The sequence below is a fragment of the Ambystoma mexicanum genome, chromosome 1q, assembly GCF_040938575.1.
Source record: "Ambystoma mexicanum isolate Mex_15411 chromosome 1q, UKY_AmexF1_1, whole genome shotgun sequence".
Taxonomy (NCBI): Eukaryota; Metazoa; Chordata; class Amphibia; order Caudata; family Ambystomatidae; genus Ambystoma; species Ambystoma mexicanum.
This window is the reverse complement of record NC_090922.1, coordinates 1,551,285,295-1,551,302,704: the sequence shown is the minus strand read 5'-3', so window position 1 is coordinate 1,551,302,704 and position 17,410 is coordinate 1,551,285,295. Positions and strand designations below refer to the sequence as shown.

The window sequence follows — 17,410 nt, the reverse complement described above, 5'->3', positions numbered from 1 at the left end:
TAATGACGGGCCCATTGTTAGCATGCTGGGCCACTCGCGGGACCCGCTAAGGACGTCTGGTAAAACCAGGCATCCAGAGCGGGTCCCGCGAGCGGGCCTCGTAATGAGGCGGGATGGGGTTAATGGCGCCGGCAGCTCTACCGGCGCAGTTAACCCCATACCGCCAGGGTCGTAATGAGGCCCTTTGTATAAGATAGCACAGTTCTGGTAGATAACGGTTAAGTCTTTGCCACGGAGATTAGAAGAATTTGGCTAGGCAAAAAGTTTGACGAATGTTTAGGGAAGGACAAACCTGCGAAGTTGAGAACGTTTCCACAAACGTGCGCCTTGGCCGAAAAGATTTCCGGACCGCATTTGCACAGTACCTTGTTAGTGAAGAAGAGCTGTAGCTGAGGCAGTTGTTCCTGGCAGTTCGAGCAAATCTCGCTGTTCCTGAGCTTCAGTCATGGGGACAAGAAGGAAGACGTCGGGAGGTTCCTGCACTCTCCAGGGATGAGGCCAAAAGCTGTAGCAAGACGCTGGTTTAAGGTGTGAGTGCCTTAAAGTCCAGGAGCTGGTTTTCTTCCCTCTGGCTATCCGGTTTTCAACAGCACTCTGATGAAAATTTAACCAGTTGGGTGGGGCGTCAGGTGGCTTGCGAGTTGGTTGTTCCCACCAAACTCAAGGCAAGAAGTTAACCTTGAAGGGCTTCTCTGTCGATGGAGTTTTAGGCAATTTGGAAATGCAGCAGGGCTTCACCGGTCGTCCAGGAGTTGCAGCAGTCCTCTTCCTTCAACTCGTCTTCGGTTGTTACGTTCCAGTGGCCGACTCTGCTTTCCAAGTCCCAGAGACCTGCTTTTAAACAGTTTTCTCCCATTTATTTCAGCCTGGCTGTCACTCACATAGCAGGGTCACTGTCCTTGCCGCACAGCCAGCCGGCCAGTCACACCAGAGTGCATTCAGGTCTCCTAGGAGACTAAGCACAGGGAGTTTCGGGCACCTCCCTCACATTCTGTCCACCCCAGACACTCAGGCGCCAGAGAAGGGCTTCAGCACTGATGCCCGCCAAAGGCCAACGAACAAAGGGACCAAAGCTGGTTTGGCGGACAGAGACAAACACAAGAAGGACCTTTTGTTAAGCGGAAAACCTGTGCAGTTCCCTCTGGGACCACTGCAAAAGATTTAGGCTTACAGGTGCTGGCAGTAAACCCACTTGGTAGCAGTCTGTACCACACAGATTCACCTGGTAGCTGTGGCTGAGCAGTCGGACCTCTCTCAAGAAAAGTTAGGCAGTATGTGGAGTATACAAAATAGGGCAATTTACACATTAGAACAAGCAAACACGGAACAGAGCTTGGGTGTAAAGATATATAGGTATTTATTTATAACAACACATCTATGGAAAACACTCTGGCACTAATACGGCAAACAACTTCAATTACAATCACTATAAATAAATCAATCCTCCTAACAATAGTTCGACAAGTCTAGGTTCAACGGCACCACTTATTTGCAGACAGAGGTGAATGCTTTAACCTAGATGGCACTCTAATATTCATTAGGACGGGAGAGAAAAGGCAGGGTATGAAATCAACTCGGTACCAACACTTTTACGAACAAATGCAAGGCAAGTAAGGCAGGGTCTACTGTAGATTGCAAAGTTCAGAGGCCAGGCCCACTCGGAGAGAGGCAAGGCGATATGTTCCAAAAAGTATCACAGTGGAAATGCACTTTGAGTCTTTGTCGCAAATTGTTATAGAAAGATTGGACCAGTTCAGAAAAGAAAGTTAAGAAAGCTTGGAGGCGACCCAATGGAGAGGCGAGGATTAAGACCCCTCACGCTACCCGTTACGAGGGAAGCCAGGCGGACACAGTACCTTGTATGTGGAGAGACAGCTCCGGCGGGGGCAGTTGTTCCTGGTGGTGGATGCAAGTCGGGGCTTTGCCAAGAGAAGAGATGATCTCGCCGTCGAAGGAAAGTTGAAGATCGTTGCACCACCAGGGAAGAGACCAGCCACGGAGTGCTCTGTCACAAGGCACCACCTTTTGGTCGCGGTATGGGCTAGTGGCTATCCGGTTGCCGGGGTGCTCAGCATGGGCAATTTGACCACTAGGCCCTGGAAGCGAAGAAAAAGCAAAGGGGACTGGTTGTGCCCACCAGTCAGGGGAAGTAGACTCTCCGGCAGGGAGATCTCCTCTGTCGTCGGGAAGTGGTGAGTCGGTTCAGCGGGCTCCACCGGAGGTGTCGTCGTTGCAGGTCGGCTCAGCTTTACCCTCGTCGGATTCTTAGGTCCTGTGGCGACTTCTGAAGATCCAATCCCAAAAGCCCTGCTTGAATGCAGAAAACCCCCATTCATTCAGCCTAGCTGTCAATCAAAACACGCTAAGTGGTGAGCGGGGTGGCTCACCACTTGGGCCAATCACACCAGAGTGCGACTTGAGTTGGCAAGGCAACTCAGTCCAGGGTGCCTAAACTCCCTCCCACACCCCCTGTGGTACCCAGACAGAATGGCACCACTTTGGAGGGCCTCTGTGCAGAAGCCCGCCAAAAGTGGAACAAAGGGCTCAACCTTTGGTTTAGGAGTTACAGAGACGAACACAGACGCCAGTTCTGGCAGAAAATACCAACCGATAGATTTGTTTAAGACAAATAAACCGGTGGTATGTTAGAGACTAACGAGAAAAAGTATTAACCTCCAACAATGGGAAGAATCCTATAGAGTTACATTCGGGGTCGAATATAACAAGTAGTTTCCATTGCCACCAGCCAAAACTCGACGAGGGGGGACGGGACAGTGCCCCCTCGAATAATAGACCATGGGGTAATCGAATTACCCCTACCAGTACGTCCACAATAGGATGGTTTGTACTAGTTCTGTTAGTAAATTTAGGTCTAGTAAAGCCAATGGTGACTTTACATGCCCTGAGAGACAGTAGTCAGTCCCATGGTATGGAGTCTATGGTGGAGGTCCTCTAGGACGCCCCGGTGTTACGGCACGGAGGGTGCGTTGTGACACACATAGCAAAACATATGAGACCCTATGGTGTAAAAGACCCCATAGCCCATAGAACACATTGACATTCAAAGGAATTAACCACATTCATGTCCAAGAGTGGGAGAAAAGAGTCTCACTCTTGGCAGGATGGAAAAAAACAAACTCCAGAAATCCAGCAAAGCTGCTGGGGGACTCACTAGGTTAGGAAATTCAGCCTAAACAGAGAATTCTCCCTAACACCTTTCCTAAAAGAAATGGCGAAAAAAGATGATCAGAGTCAGTTTTTACAGATAGGTATGGGCGCCATATTGAAAAATATGGCTGACCTGATTTTTTGCTACCGTTGTTAGCAGTCGGGAAAAATCACGGTAGTTGATCTAAACCCCTGCCACCAGCCATATAAAGTAGCAAAGGGTAACATTTGACTGTTACAGGAGTGTTTTGAATCAGGGAAGCTAGGCAACCCCTCCAGCACTCTATAGGAAGATAGTGTGTGCTGGGTCAGTAAATTTAAAGAGACTAGTAAAGCCAATTTAACTTTACATGCTCTGGAAGACAGTAGTCAGTCCCAGAGAAGGTATTTAAACCTTGGGAAGTCTGAAAGACTTCCCTGGGCCACTGCACTGAAGGTGCTGGGTGACACACAAGAAAAAGAAGCCTATGGAGTTGTTTTAAAACTACATAATAAAAGAACACAAAAGTAAAATACACATCAAAATGAAAAGTTCAAAGTCCCAAAATATAGCAAAAGAGCTGGAGGACTCTAAGGTAGAGGGAATTTAGCACTTGGGTGAGAATTCTCCCTAACACTGGGCGCAGGATATGCAACCACAGAAAAGGGTTCAGAATTCAATCAAATATTCAGGACATCCACAGAAGCTGGGCGCAGGAGCAGCATTCACAGCAAAGGGGTCAGAATTCAATGAGGTATTTAGGACATCCACAGGAGCTGCGTTCAACACAAAGGGTTTCAGAATTCAATCATATATTCAGGACACCAATAGAAGCTGGGTCCTGGATCTGCATTCAACACAAAGGTTTCAGAATTCAATCAAATATTCAGGACACCAACAGAAGCTGGGTGCAGGAGCAGCATTCACAGGAAAGGGGCACCAACAGAAGCTGGGTGCAGGAGCAGCATTCACAGGAAAGGGGCACCCACAGAAGCTGGGTGCAGGAGCAGCATTCACAGGAAAGGGGCACCAACAGAAGCTGGGTGCAGGAGCAGCATTCACAGGAAAGGGGCACCCACAGAAGCTGGGTGCAGGAGCAGCATTCACAGGAAAGGGGCACCCACAGAAGCTGGGTGCAGGAGCAGCATTCACAGGAAAGGGGCACCCACAGAAGCTGGGTGCAGGAGCAGCATTCACAGGAAAGGGGCACCCACAGAAGCTGGGTGCAGGAGCAGCATTCACAGGAAAGGGGCACCCACAGAAGCTGGGCGCATGAACTGCATTCACACATTGGGCCTCATTACGAGTCCGGCGGAAGCCGTGCCGAAAAAACCGGCAGGCTGCTGCCAGACTCGTAGTGAATTACCGCCTTCGTGATTGCCGGAATCACCGGGGTATTACTACCCCGTTGACCCGGTAATTGTTGGAGAATCTTATTGAGTCTATCTACTTTTTTGAGAAATGTAAAGTACATGGAGTCTATAAGATTATTTCTTTTAGTCTATTTTTTAATTGTGAGAGGTGGTTCCTAAAGGAACCTTTTTTTTATTGCAGGAGAGGTCAGAAAGTAAGGTTGGGAGGGAATTGAGGGAAGAGGAACCAGGGGAAGATGTTGTGCGTATTTTACATCTAAAGTACTTAAAAGTAAAGGATGGCCACCACACTACTTAAAACAAATAAACGTGCCTGTGTTCCAGGAAGAAGTTTATTCCAAAGATTTAACATATAAATGGAGGTACTACTAACAATGTATTTTTACATATAAGCTGAAGTTCAATATTCTTTTAATCAGCATTTCATTCAGTTCATGAACACAGGTAAGGTTTACATTCGACGTGTCAGCTTATCCAGGACTAATTTCATTTTGTAAACATTTGTGTTCACTCTTCCTTCTTGTAATTCAGAGATAATGGCTATGATATTGTTACACCCACAACACTTTCATTTTAGACTAAAAGGCACCATTTCATTTCCGAATGTGCATGGGTTTATTGTCTAACAACTCAGTGAAGAATTCTATTCGCCCTTTCTACTCTATTCATAAAATGTTACCTTTTTTAATTCATTAACTTACATGTGAATGTGACACTTGACATCTATGCCATGCTCTTTCTTTTAAAACTGTGCTTTGAGAGTGGCCATGCAGCCTCCCTTATGCAATTGTATCTCCACATGCTGACCCCAGGCCAGGCAACTATCTACTAATATTGTGTGCTCCAATAGAGATAGGCAATAGTGTAAGACACTAGCGGGGGTCCTGAGGAGAAGAGTGTTCCACTAGAGACAGACAATAGTGTAATACACTAGAGGGGATGCTGAGGAGAAGAGTGTTGCTCTAGAGATAGGCAATAGTGTAAGACACTAGAGGGGAGCTGGGGAAGAAAGGTGTTTCACTAGAGATAGGCAATAGTGTAATACACTAGAGGGGAGCTGGGGATGAAAGGTGTTTCACTAGAGCTAGGCAATAGTGTAATACACTAGAGGGGAGCTGGGGAAGAAAGGTGTTTCACTAGAGATAGGCAATAGTCTAATACACTAGAGGGGAGCTGGGGATGAAAGGTGTTTCACTAGAGCTAGGCAATAGTGTAAGACACTAGAGATGATCGAGAAGAGTGTTCCACTAGAGACAGACAATAGTGTAATACACTAGAGGGGATGCTGAGGAGAAGAGTGTTCCTCTGGAGATAGGCAATATTGTAATACACTAGAGATGATCGAGAGGAGAAGAGTGTTCCACTAGAGATAGGCAATAGTGTAAGACACTAGAGGGGAGCTGGGGAAGAAAGGTGTTTCACTAGAGATAGGCAATAGTCTAATACACTAGAGGGGAGCTGGGGATGAAAGGTGTTTCACTAGAGATAGGCAATAGTGTAAGACACTAGAGGGGACCCGGAAAAGAGTCTAGTGCCCTACAATTTGTTGTAAAAGTGGAAGACTGCAGCGTTTAGCGCGCAGGGCATTCCAGGTGTGCCATTCATAGAAATATTGGAAATTCCAGTTTTATGGATTCCATTCTCCATGTTTTCTCCCTGATAAACGTTGCCTTTTCCCATGTGATGTGCCAAGCTTAGTCTAATTAGCCATGTGAGAATACAACCTTCTCCGACTGTGATAGAGGGCATCATTTGGAATGTTGTAGTGGTGTAAAAATTGAATTCTCATTCCCAATAGAGGCCCTTTTTAAAGTAATAGAAAATGCAACATCTTTGTAATTCACGCTTCACTACATATAACAATTCATGTAAAATAAAATATGCATTTGTTCTTTACAGAGTCTCTACAAATCATGGAACAGTTTGCGCCATATATCCAATGAGGGCCTATAGTCATTGATTCAACGACTGAGTCTATAAGCTTTTTCAAAATGTTGGTGCACATTAATTTAGGCAAAGTGTTCCATAGGATGGGTACCTTAACACAGATGGTACAGCCTCCTTTCAGAATATTCCAGAAGGGATGATTTTCAACCAGCAGAGATTCAACCATAATTAGCCACTATTTGCGTGCTAAAGGAAACTGGGAACAGCTGTGGAGGCAGGCTCATAACAGTTTTAGTAAATAGCCAAATGCTGTCCTATTGAAGAATCACTGCTTCCTCTCTGAATTTTCAATTGCAGAAGAGATTTCACCACCCACATGTCCTCCCTCCTGGTGGATAAGAACATCCTGTGCACAGAGGTATTTCCCATATTAGGTACACTGAAATGAATACTCAAGTTTATGTTTACTCTGGTGCCTAATAAGGTTACTGCACAGACTGAAGCTTTTTCCACATTCTGTGCACACATGTGGTTTCTCACCTATATGTGTTCTCTGGTGGCTAGCAAGATGTTCCTTCTCAGCAAACCCTTTCCCACATTCATTGCACTCATAAGGTTTTCACCTGTATGTGTTCTCTGGTGGCTATTAAGATCTCCCTTCTGAGAAAACCCTTTCCCACATTCCGTGCACTCATAAGGTTTCACACCTGTATGTGTTCTCTGGTGGATACTAAGATTATCCACCCGAGCAAACCCTTTCCCACATTCAGTGCACACATGAGGTTTCTCACCTGTATGTGTTATCTGGTGGATACTAAGACTATCCATCCGAGCAAACCCTATCCCACATTCAGTGCACACATGAGGTTTCTCACCTGTATGTGTTATCTGGTGGTTAATAAGATGCCCCTTCTGAGCAAACCCTATCCCACATTCAGTGCACACTTGAGGTTTCACACCTGTATGTGTTCTTTGGTGGTTAATAAGATCTTTCTTATCAGCAAACCCTTTCCCACATTCAATGCACAGATGAGGTTTCTCACCTTTATGTGTTCTCTGGTGGTTAATAAGATCTTTCTTATCAGCAAACCCTTTCCCACATTCAATGCACAGATGAGGTTTCTCACCTTTATGTGTTCTCTGGTGGATACTAAGACTATCCACCCGAGCAAACCCTTTCCCACATTCAGAACATACATGAGGTTTCTCACCTGTATGTGTTCTCTGGTGGCTAATAAGATGTCCCACCTGAGCAAACCCTTTCCCACATTCAGTACACACATGAGGTTTCACACCTGTATGTAATCTCTGGTGCATAATAAGACCTTCCTCGTGCGCAAACCCTTTCCCACATTCAGTGCACTCATGAGGTTTCATACCTATATGTGTTCTCTGGTGGATAGTTAGATCTGACTTCTGAGAAAACCCTTTCCCACATTCAGTGCACACATGAGGGTTCTCACTTGTATGTTTTCTCTGGTGGCGAGTAAGATGTCCCTCATCAGGAAACCCTTTCCCACATTCAGTGCACACATGAGCTTTCTCACCTGTATGTGTTTTTTGGAGGCTAATAAGAGGTTCCTTCTGAGCAAACCCTTTACCAAATTTAGTGCACTCACGAGGTTTCTCAGCTGTATGTGTTCTCTGGTGCTTAATACAATTTCCCTTCTTAGCAACACCTTTTCCACATTCAATGTAAACATGGGGTTTCTCACCTGTATGTGTTCTCGGGTGGTGAATACGATGTCCCTTCTGAGCAAACACTTTCCCACATTCAGTGCACTTATGAGGTTTCTCACCTGCATGTTTTTTCTGGAGGCTAATAAGACGTACCTTCTGAGCAAACCCTTTCCCACATTCACTGCACACATGAGGTTTCCCACCTGTATGTGTTCTCTGGTGGTGAGTAAGATGTCCCTCATCAGGAAACTCATTCCCACATTCAGTGCACACATGAGGTCTCTGGCCTGTATGTACTTGTGGTTGGCAGATAAATGCATTATGCAAATGGAAAGTATTCTCAAATTCAGTGCACTGATAAGGGTTTTCACCTAGGTCTTGATGTGGGCAATACGTATGTTCTTCAGATGGCAAACGTCTCCACATTCTGTGCACATGTAAGGTTACTCGTCAGTTTATTTTGTCCAGTGAAACCTTTTCACTGAACCCTTCCTCAAATTCAGGGCACAGGTGAGCTATTTCATCTGTAGATCCTTTCTGGTGACAAACACACTTTTTCCTCTGACTGAACCTTTTAAAATATTCAGCGCATGGATAGTGGTATGTTAAATTTACTGGTGTTTCAAAACAATTATTGAAACAAACTAGCCTTACACTCTGAATGTATATAAACTAGCACTCGTATGTGTTCTCTCTGAAATAATAGGCAAAACCAAAAACCTTTTCTTTTCTGCACATCAAACACTGTTGCTATCCTTAGCTAGTACTCTTGCTATCCTTAGCAAGCACTGTTGCTATCATTATCAAGCACTGTTGCTATCATTATCAAGCACTGTTGCTATCCTTATCAAGCACTGTTGCTATCCTTAGCAAGCACTGTTGCTATCCTTAGCATGCACTGTTGCTATCATTATCAAACACTGTTGCTATCCTTAGCAATCACTGTTGCCATCATTATCTAACACTGTTGCTATCCTTAGCAAGCACTGTTGCTATCCTTAGCAATCACTGTTGCCATCATTATCTAACACTGTTGCCATCATTATCTAACACTGTTGCTATCCTTAGCAAGCACTGTTGCTATCATTATCAAGCACTGTTGCTATCCTTAGCAAGCACTGTTGCTATCCTTAGCAATCACTGTTGCCATCATTATCTAACACTGTTGCCATCATTATCTAACACTGTTGCTATCATTATCAAGCACTGTTGGTATCATTAGCAAGCACTGTTGCTATCCTTAGCAAGCACTGTTGCTATCATTATCAAGCACTGTTGCTATCCTTAGCAAGCACTGTTGCTCTCATTATCAAGCACTGTTGCTATCCTTAGCAAGCACTGTTGCTCTCATTATCAAGCACTGTTGCTATCATTATCAAGCACTGTTGCTATCCTTAGCAAGCACTGTTGCTCTCATTATCAAGCACTGTTGCTATCCTTAGCAAGCACTGTTGCTCTCATTATCAAGCACTGTTGCTATCATTATCAAACACTGTTGCCATCATTATCTAACACTGTTGCCATCATTATCTAACACTGTTGCCATCATTATCTAACACTGTTGCTATCATTATCAAGCACTGTTGGTATCATTATCAAGCACTGTTGCTCTCATTATCAAGCACTGTTGCTATCATTATCAAACACTGTTGCCATCATTATCTAACACTGTTGCCATCATTATCTAACACTGTTGCCATCATTATCTAACACTGTTGCTATCATTATCAAGCACTGTTGGTATCCTTAGCAAGCACTGATGCTATCATTATCAAGCACTGTTGGTATCCTTATCAAGCACTGTTTCTATCCTTAGCAAGCACTGTTGCTATTCTTAGCAAGCACTGTTGCCATCGTTATCAAGCACTGTTGGTATCCTTATCAAGCACTGTTTCTATCCTTAGCAAGCACTGTTGCTATTCTTAGCAAGCACTGTTGCCATCGTTATCAAGCACTGTTGGTATCCTTATCAAGCACTGTTGCTATTCATAGCAAGCACTGTTGCCATCGTTTTCAAACACTGTTGCCATCGTTTTCAAACACTTTTGCCATCATTATCAAACACTGTTGCCATCATCAGTCTGTAATGCTGGTTTGAAGCTTTGCTCTTTAATAGTCCAGGGAATTTAACAATCACTGTTGTTGCGTGTTCTGGGCCATCTATCACCTATTGAAGTAAAAGGAGAAGCACAATATTAGTTTCAACACGTTCACAGTTGCCGGCATCACATGTAACAGGCAGACGGTTCTCAGTAACATTGTTGTGCATTAGTTGCTCACATAGTAACTAACACAACTTTGAATAATAGAGTGCCATTTGTTGGGGACAGGCACCCCGATAGCTGGCAGAGTAGTGTTGCTCCAATGATAACATGTCATGTGACAGAGATGACATGCAGTAGAAATAGTGAGTATTTTATTTATTCTGAAGATGTTATCATCCAAGAACATAAGGACAAAAAACATTGTGGGTGACAATCAGGTTAAGAGAATATGTTAATCATCAGGGCCGCCATTCAAAGGAGTTGGGGGGGTTAAACTCAATTTCATTTATTTATTATTTAGTGGTGGCTCTCAGAAGAACCTTTGTTTTTTGGGGTTTGTTAACAAATACCTTTTAGCCTTTTTTTGTTTTTATGTACAGTAGTACTGTACACTGTAAATCTTCCCTTACAATTTTCTTACAGGAACGTTTTCAATGCAATCCTAACATTGTAAAGAAAAAACACATTTCTGACATCTGTAAAATGAACTCCATCTTCATGAAAATAATTCTCCATCTACTTTACATTTTTCGGTACAGATGTTTGACTCAGGATTCTCCAACATTCCCATTAGCATGTTATACTATGCTAATGGGAATAATAGACAATTGCATAGTACAGAAAGAGAAAAACGCACAGAAATCCTTTTCTGTCCCAAACACATTTCTCTAGCATACAAGGACCATAATCCATGCACCTTTATGACTATCCTCAGTCTCTGCACTATTCCCTCTCCACTCCGTGCATCATTAAAAACCCGGATTGCACGTGCACACCATCGCAGAAGACAGCCCGTCTACCCTTTTTACTGTTATGTTTGTAACACTCCCTCATTGCCTGCTTACAGTCACACAAATATCCACTAATCAGTTAAACAAGGTTCCATGTCTTAAAATCACGGGAATAATGGCCGTGTATACAAAATATTGCGGCAAAAAATGCTGTGGTTTTGCTGCCACGATCATTTAAAAGGTGCAGGGGACACCCCTGCAACCCCTGGACCCATTATGCCATTTAAGGTGAGCAGGGGACACCCATGTAACGCCCGCTCACCTTAAATGGTATAATGGGGTACACCTTTACCGGGTCAAACCACAGCATTTTTGCCGCAATTATTTTTACTGGTGACATTTTTGCTGCAATTTTATTACCTGATACCTTAAACAGACTCTATATGAAAGCCTATCAACATAGTCAACTTCCACAAACCAACTGCCACTTAAGAATGTTCTACAAATGGGGGCGCTGTTGAGCAGCCATAAGATGGCTGCCTTTCCCTGAGCACCGGAACATGCCGCTTGCATAATGTGCTGTGGATTCCGCTTAGAGGGGTCGGAGGGGTGATATAATACGTGCCACCGATGCTGGGAGACTCACTGCTTGTGTCCTGAAACTTTGGTGAACATCTGTTCGCGGGGGCTGGTGTGCCTTGCCGCTCTCAGTAAAATGGTCTGAGTGGCCTGCAGGCTGGTGACGTGGCAGCCGACTCTGGGGACCGGTGCGGTGCGAAGACTCCTGCCGCCTGGTGGGGAACGCAAAGGAGGCCAAGGTCCGTGGCTGCTGTGGGGAAAGAGGCACAGGCAGAGAGATTGCGCTCTAGCTGGGTGCTGCACATATCCCAGCTACTTTATATGCCTGTGTGGAAGGAGAACCCCAGTGGCCCTCCACCAGAGTAAAACGCGGGCGAGGAAACGCTCCAGCTAGACTGTCTGGCATGCAATTGAGACGCTACACAGCTGCTTGTTGGAAGGGCTATCGTGTGGGCCGGATGCTTGACACAGCCCCCTGCCCTCTAAGTGACACAAACGTATGCGGGCAGGCTGGATCTCTGAGTTGAGGCACAATTTACTGGCCCAGCTGCGGGGACACCAGGTACACGCATGCTCTGAAGTTGCTCCTGATTTTGCAGTGGGTGTTACTTGGGGCTGCAGATTAGGACCACGGGCAAGCTGTTGGTGGCTGTATCATCTAGTCCAAGCAACGTTGAGGGGGAGGACTAGAAGATTGGCAGACTGGAACTGGGCATCACATTGTACTGCTTGTGGCAGAGGACCTCTTGAAATGTCAGACCCCATACTTTTGCAACTGCCTGCCCATCTACAAACCTACACCCGTAACCATGACCAAGGGGGGAGTCAGCCAGAGGAAGCAAAATAAAATAGAGGCATTTGTGTGTCAATCTAGCCAGCCCCAGGCAGAGGCATCCCCTGCGACCCAGGTGACAGCGAGCCACATGGATCCGCCTGCTGATGCCCCAAACGTTCAATAGCTGATGGAAAGCATGCAAGCTGGCTTTGCCTCCATGACGGACAAGTTAGATGGCATTCCAACAAACATAAACACCCTCAATTGCAAAATGTAAGGTGTATGGGCCAGAATGATGGAGGCTGAAACGTGAATTGTGACAGCTGAGGATGTTCATATGATTAAGTCCCAGGTGAAGACAATTGCCACAGACCTAAAGAAGGCCCTATCTAAAGCGACCTCGAGTCTGGATCAAGGAGGAGTAACATACGCATTGTGGGACGGTTGGAAGACTTTGGCAGTGGCACAATCGAAATGGTTATTGAAAAACTGCTCAAAGACTTGCTTGGAGACCAGAGCTTTTCCGCTATGTGTGTTGTTGAATGTGCCCATAGAAGACCAACTGTACAGGCTTGCCTGGACCCCCACCCCCCACCCCAGGGCAATTATTGCAAAGCTCCTGAATTACCGGGACCGTGATGCTTGCCAGGGAGAAGGGTCCTCTCAATTATGAAAACACGACAATACACATCTACCTGGATTTCTCTGCTGCAGCCCAGCTGGAACGAAAATCTTTCATGGGTGTTAAGTGCATGCTCTGTGAGATGGCCACTTCCTATGCAATGCTTTTTCCGGCAAGGTTTGCATACAGCACTGGGGTAAAATTTAGTTTTTTATGATTCCAGAGGAGGCTGTGGCATACATTGAGGCTAACATACCAATCACCCCCAACTGTTGGTGAATGGTGGAGATGGGGTGGAGTCCACGCCAGCTGAATTCCACCACAAACTAGTAATCAGACCCAGATACACCATCGGATGTGCCTACTCAACACAGACTTGCTAACACTATGAAGCGTGTGTCAGATGAGGCTTTCGCTGCCACTTTCTCACCCCCTTGCCCCCCTTGGCTGACTCACACCCTGACACAGCCCTTTCCATGCTCCACTCTGCTATATCTGATACTCTCGATGTTCTTGCCTCTGTCATGGGGATCCGCTTGAAGCCCAAAGCCAAGTGCAACTCTTGGTACGACTCAGACCTCGTCACCCTTAAATTCAGTGCAGTGTGGCTGAGAGGAAATGGCGTGCTTCCGGTACATCCTCTGACAAACTGCCCTGCCGCCTGCTACACAGGCAATACCGGCTCTCCGTCCGCACCAAGAAGAGAGCCCTCATCCATGCCTGCATCTCCACGGCATCTAAAAACTTGACCGACCTCTTTAAAATCTGCAAGGAGCTGGCCAATCCTGCTGGAGTCTCTACATCTCCTGTCCCTTCCCAGGCCCCCTGCACAGCCCTGGCTTCTCATTTCATCTCTAAAACTCAGGACATCCTGTCTTCTCTCTTCCTTTCCCCCTCCTCCCTCTACTCCCTGCTCTTTCTCTGGCCCTTCTTCGGCCACCTCTCCTCCCTCCTTCACTGCCTTTCCCCTGTTCTCCTCAGACGAGATTTCTAGACAAGTCTGATCTATGAAAGTCTTGTAAAAACAAATGCATCCCTGTTCCTCCAAAACCATCAAGGACCACATTGACACCCTGGCTCCTGTTCTGGTTGACTTCTGCAACCACTTCTACGCCACTGGAGTCTTCCCCTCCCCCCTGAAGCACTCCCTTGTGCACCCTCTTCTTAAGAAACCCTCTGCGACCCTTCCTGCCCGGCTAACTATCGTCCAATCTCCATCACTCCTGTCCTGGGCAAACTCCTGGAAAAGCTGGCCATCTCCCAGCTTAATCTTCACACTGAATCTGTTGGTTGTCTCCACGACCATCAGTCTGGCTTCAGAGCTGCCAGAAGCACAGAAACTGCTCCCCTGAACAACCGTGAAGACCTCTCCAACCTTGATTCCAACACCCCCTGTGTCCTCATCTTACTTTATCTCTCTTCTGCCTTTGACACGGTCAACCATGCCATCCTGCTCAACCGTCTCCGTGATAACCTGGGTATCACCAATCAGGCCCTGGCTTGGCTGACTTCCTTCCTCTCTGATCGACCCTCGCAGGTCCAACTTGGGTCCTTCATCTCCTCTATCTCCATCTCTACCTGTGGTGTTCCCCAGCGGTCTAACCTCTCCTCCTGGCTGTTCAACCAATACCTGGCACTTGGTGCCCACCGCATTGCCGCTCTCTGCCCCAACTTCCAGTGCTATGGTAAATGTTCAAGGTATACATTAGGTGCATGGCTATATCACGTGATTTTTGGGTACTGCGCACTATACGTAGGGACATAGCAGACAACAAAGACCAGCTTAAAACCCTGGAGCTAGCTGCATTTAAAACTAAATTAGAGGATTTCTGGAAGTTGGCAGACAGGGAAATTAAGTATTTTGCCAGACCCACTGCAGCGAGACGATAGGTCGAAGGAGAGAGTCCGGGAAGAACTCTGTCTAATATGGTAAGACCAGAAGGGGGCCGGTGCCATATAGTGGGTGTTAGGGATGAACACCAGGTGCAGCGCCACTCGGAGCAGGCCATTAATGAGGTGTTTGTGCAGTTTTACAGAGCCCTCTATCAAGCACAAAAACAGGGTGAAGAGCAGGGCCTAAAAGACCTATTAGAATCCATCCCCATGTCTATACTATCGCCGGCTGCTCGCGCTCAAATAAACAGGGACTTTGTAGGGACTTTTCAGCAAAATTAATTTCACATGTGATGACATCAGCAATGTCATCAATGACATTTGTGATGTCATTTTTGATGTCCTGGGTGTTAGTTTTAGCAGTGCACGGTGGTGGCGCGAGTTATGGTTGCTTAGCTTACCATAACTGCCTGACTTCTGAGGTTTTTCATTTTTACTTGTAGCCATAATGTCCCTTTAACAAAGTTTTTTCAGTGAATTTCATAGGTTATTAGTGTAACTTAACCATAACGTCCCTTTAACAAAGTTTTTTCAGTGATTTAAATGGGTTTTCACCAGCGCATGCTAATTTCCTCCAACTTCCTACTTTCATACTTACACCAATATAACACATTTTTGTCCAATTTACAAAATGTCACCTTAAAACGTTGCCATTTCCCACCTTTTGGCATCATTTTTAACACTTCCATACACTTTTTGCAACTTTTTCCATGGATTTTGAGTTTGTCGACATGCGCAAACTTCTGACATCATCGCAGACTTTCCGGACCGTCTCACGTGACCTCACGTGGGGCATGTTGACGTGTTTGCAATCAGGTACGTACTTTGTGGACAGTTCTGAACTGCATTTACTACTGATCTAGGAACTTATAAGCTCAAAATGTACCCTTGCACAGCTCCTACACCTATTCCTACTCATGTTAGGGAGAGGTGGTCCTTCCCACCCTCCTTGACATTCCAGCGTAAAATGGGGTCAACTAAAGGTGGGAGACTACCCCCCCCCTGTTTGTCTGCGTGCTTAATTCAGACTTAATACTAAAATTATAAACAAAAGCAAGAGACAAAGGGGGTCATTCCGAGTTTGGAGGCAGCCATGGTGCTATTAGCACCATAGCTGCCTCCAAACCCGGGTCCGGGTCCGGGTCTGCATAGACAGAATGGGGACTTTCCGGGTCATTCCAACCTAGAACGACCCGGAAATTCCCCATTCTGAAAACCATTCCCCATTCCCATTCGACCCCCATAGGGCTCAAAGGGAATGGGGAAGGCGCTAATAACGGGCCTGCAAATAGCGAGCCTGTTATTTGCGCCCTAGTTCCCTAACCGGACTCGCTGAGGACCAGACGTCCTTAGCGGGTCCCGTTAGGGAACCTCGGAATAGGGCGGTAAGGGGTTACCGGCACCGGCATCCTTACCGGCACCTGTAACCCCTAACCACCCAACTCGGAATGACCAAAGACTTTACACTGAGACTCCATTTTGTGCCGTCCCGAACGCCATGTTTTGCTAAGCCCAGGAATGATTTTTAAAAGGCCTGTCTCTCACTCTCCCCAGGGCCGTGCACAGCCAGCCCTGGCTCCCCCCTCCACCACCCATCAGCTCCGCACAAACTCTTTCTTGCAGGTGCCTGGCCCTGTAATGTGGTGAATGTTTAGTATCCTTTCAGTGTCCGCTGAGATTACTGCCCTGTGTGTGATTGGAGCCTGCTCCGGTCTATTTGCCCATTTGTCTCCATGAACCTGCCGATGTTCCCCCTCACCTACACCTGGCCAGACCACAGCCTTCGTGCCAATGCCGCCATGCTCTTTGTTACTGATACACATCTGACCCCCTCACAGTGACCAAGTCAGGACAAGTCGGTGCTGACCGTACGCAACCGACGCAAGGCAACGGTACGCTGCCTCTTCGTACCTCCACACACTCCCTAACTCGCTCGTGTGACCAGTTTATGCCCCTCTACTGAGCGGGCACTAGCAGCCATGTGACGGATGCTCACCCATTCCAACCCAATCACAGTAAAACTGCTCAGCCAAAGTGCTCGACTGTGTTCCATAACCTCCATCACTTGAACATACCGGCAAGCGAAAAAGCTTAACATACTGGCCCACGGCATCTATCTGGAGCTAGAATACCGGCCACTAGACTGAACCCGCCTGACGTTTATTGCTATTCATCCCTGATGTACACTTGCCTATAACACTTGCTTACGACACTATGCCTGACAAATATGTACTGTGTTAGATGCCCACTGCCACATATGTGAACCAGCAGGTCGATTTAACGTTTGAAGGGAAGCCCCTTCTCGATTGCCCGAGTGGATTGCCACTATTATTTCCTATCCGCTTGAATTCCTCCAGCCCATACTCCTAGATTTGTATCCAGGCAGTGGTATAAATGCATCTGTTACCGACCACTACTGGCATTTTGATCCCATATGCTGAAAATTGTATCTAGGTAC

The 17,410-nt window shown here is 46.3% G+C and overlaps 1 protein-coding gene across 1 annotated transcript; it reads right to left on the bottom strand.

Moving 5' to 3' along the window:
* Positions 1-6,948: 6,948 nt before the first annotated feature.
* On the bottom strand, positions 6,949-8,514 carry LOC138563380 (zinc finger protein 615-like). Its single transcript, XM_069642856.1, has one exon. It carries the CDS (start codon positions 8,512-8,514, stop codon positions 6,949-6,951), a length of 1,566 nt encoding a protein of 521 aa, XP_069498957.1.
* Between the last annotated feature and the right edge of the window lie 8,896 nt (positions 8,515-17,410).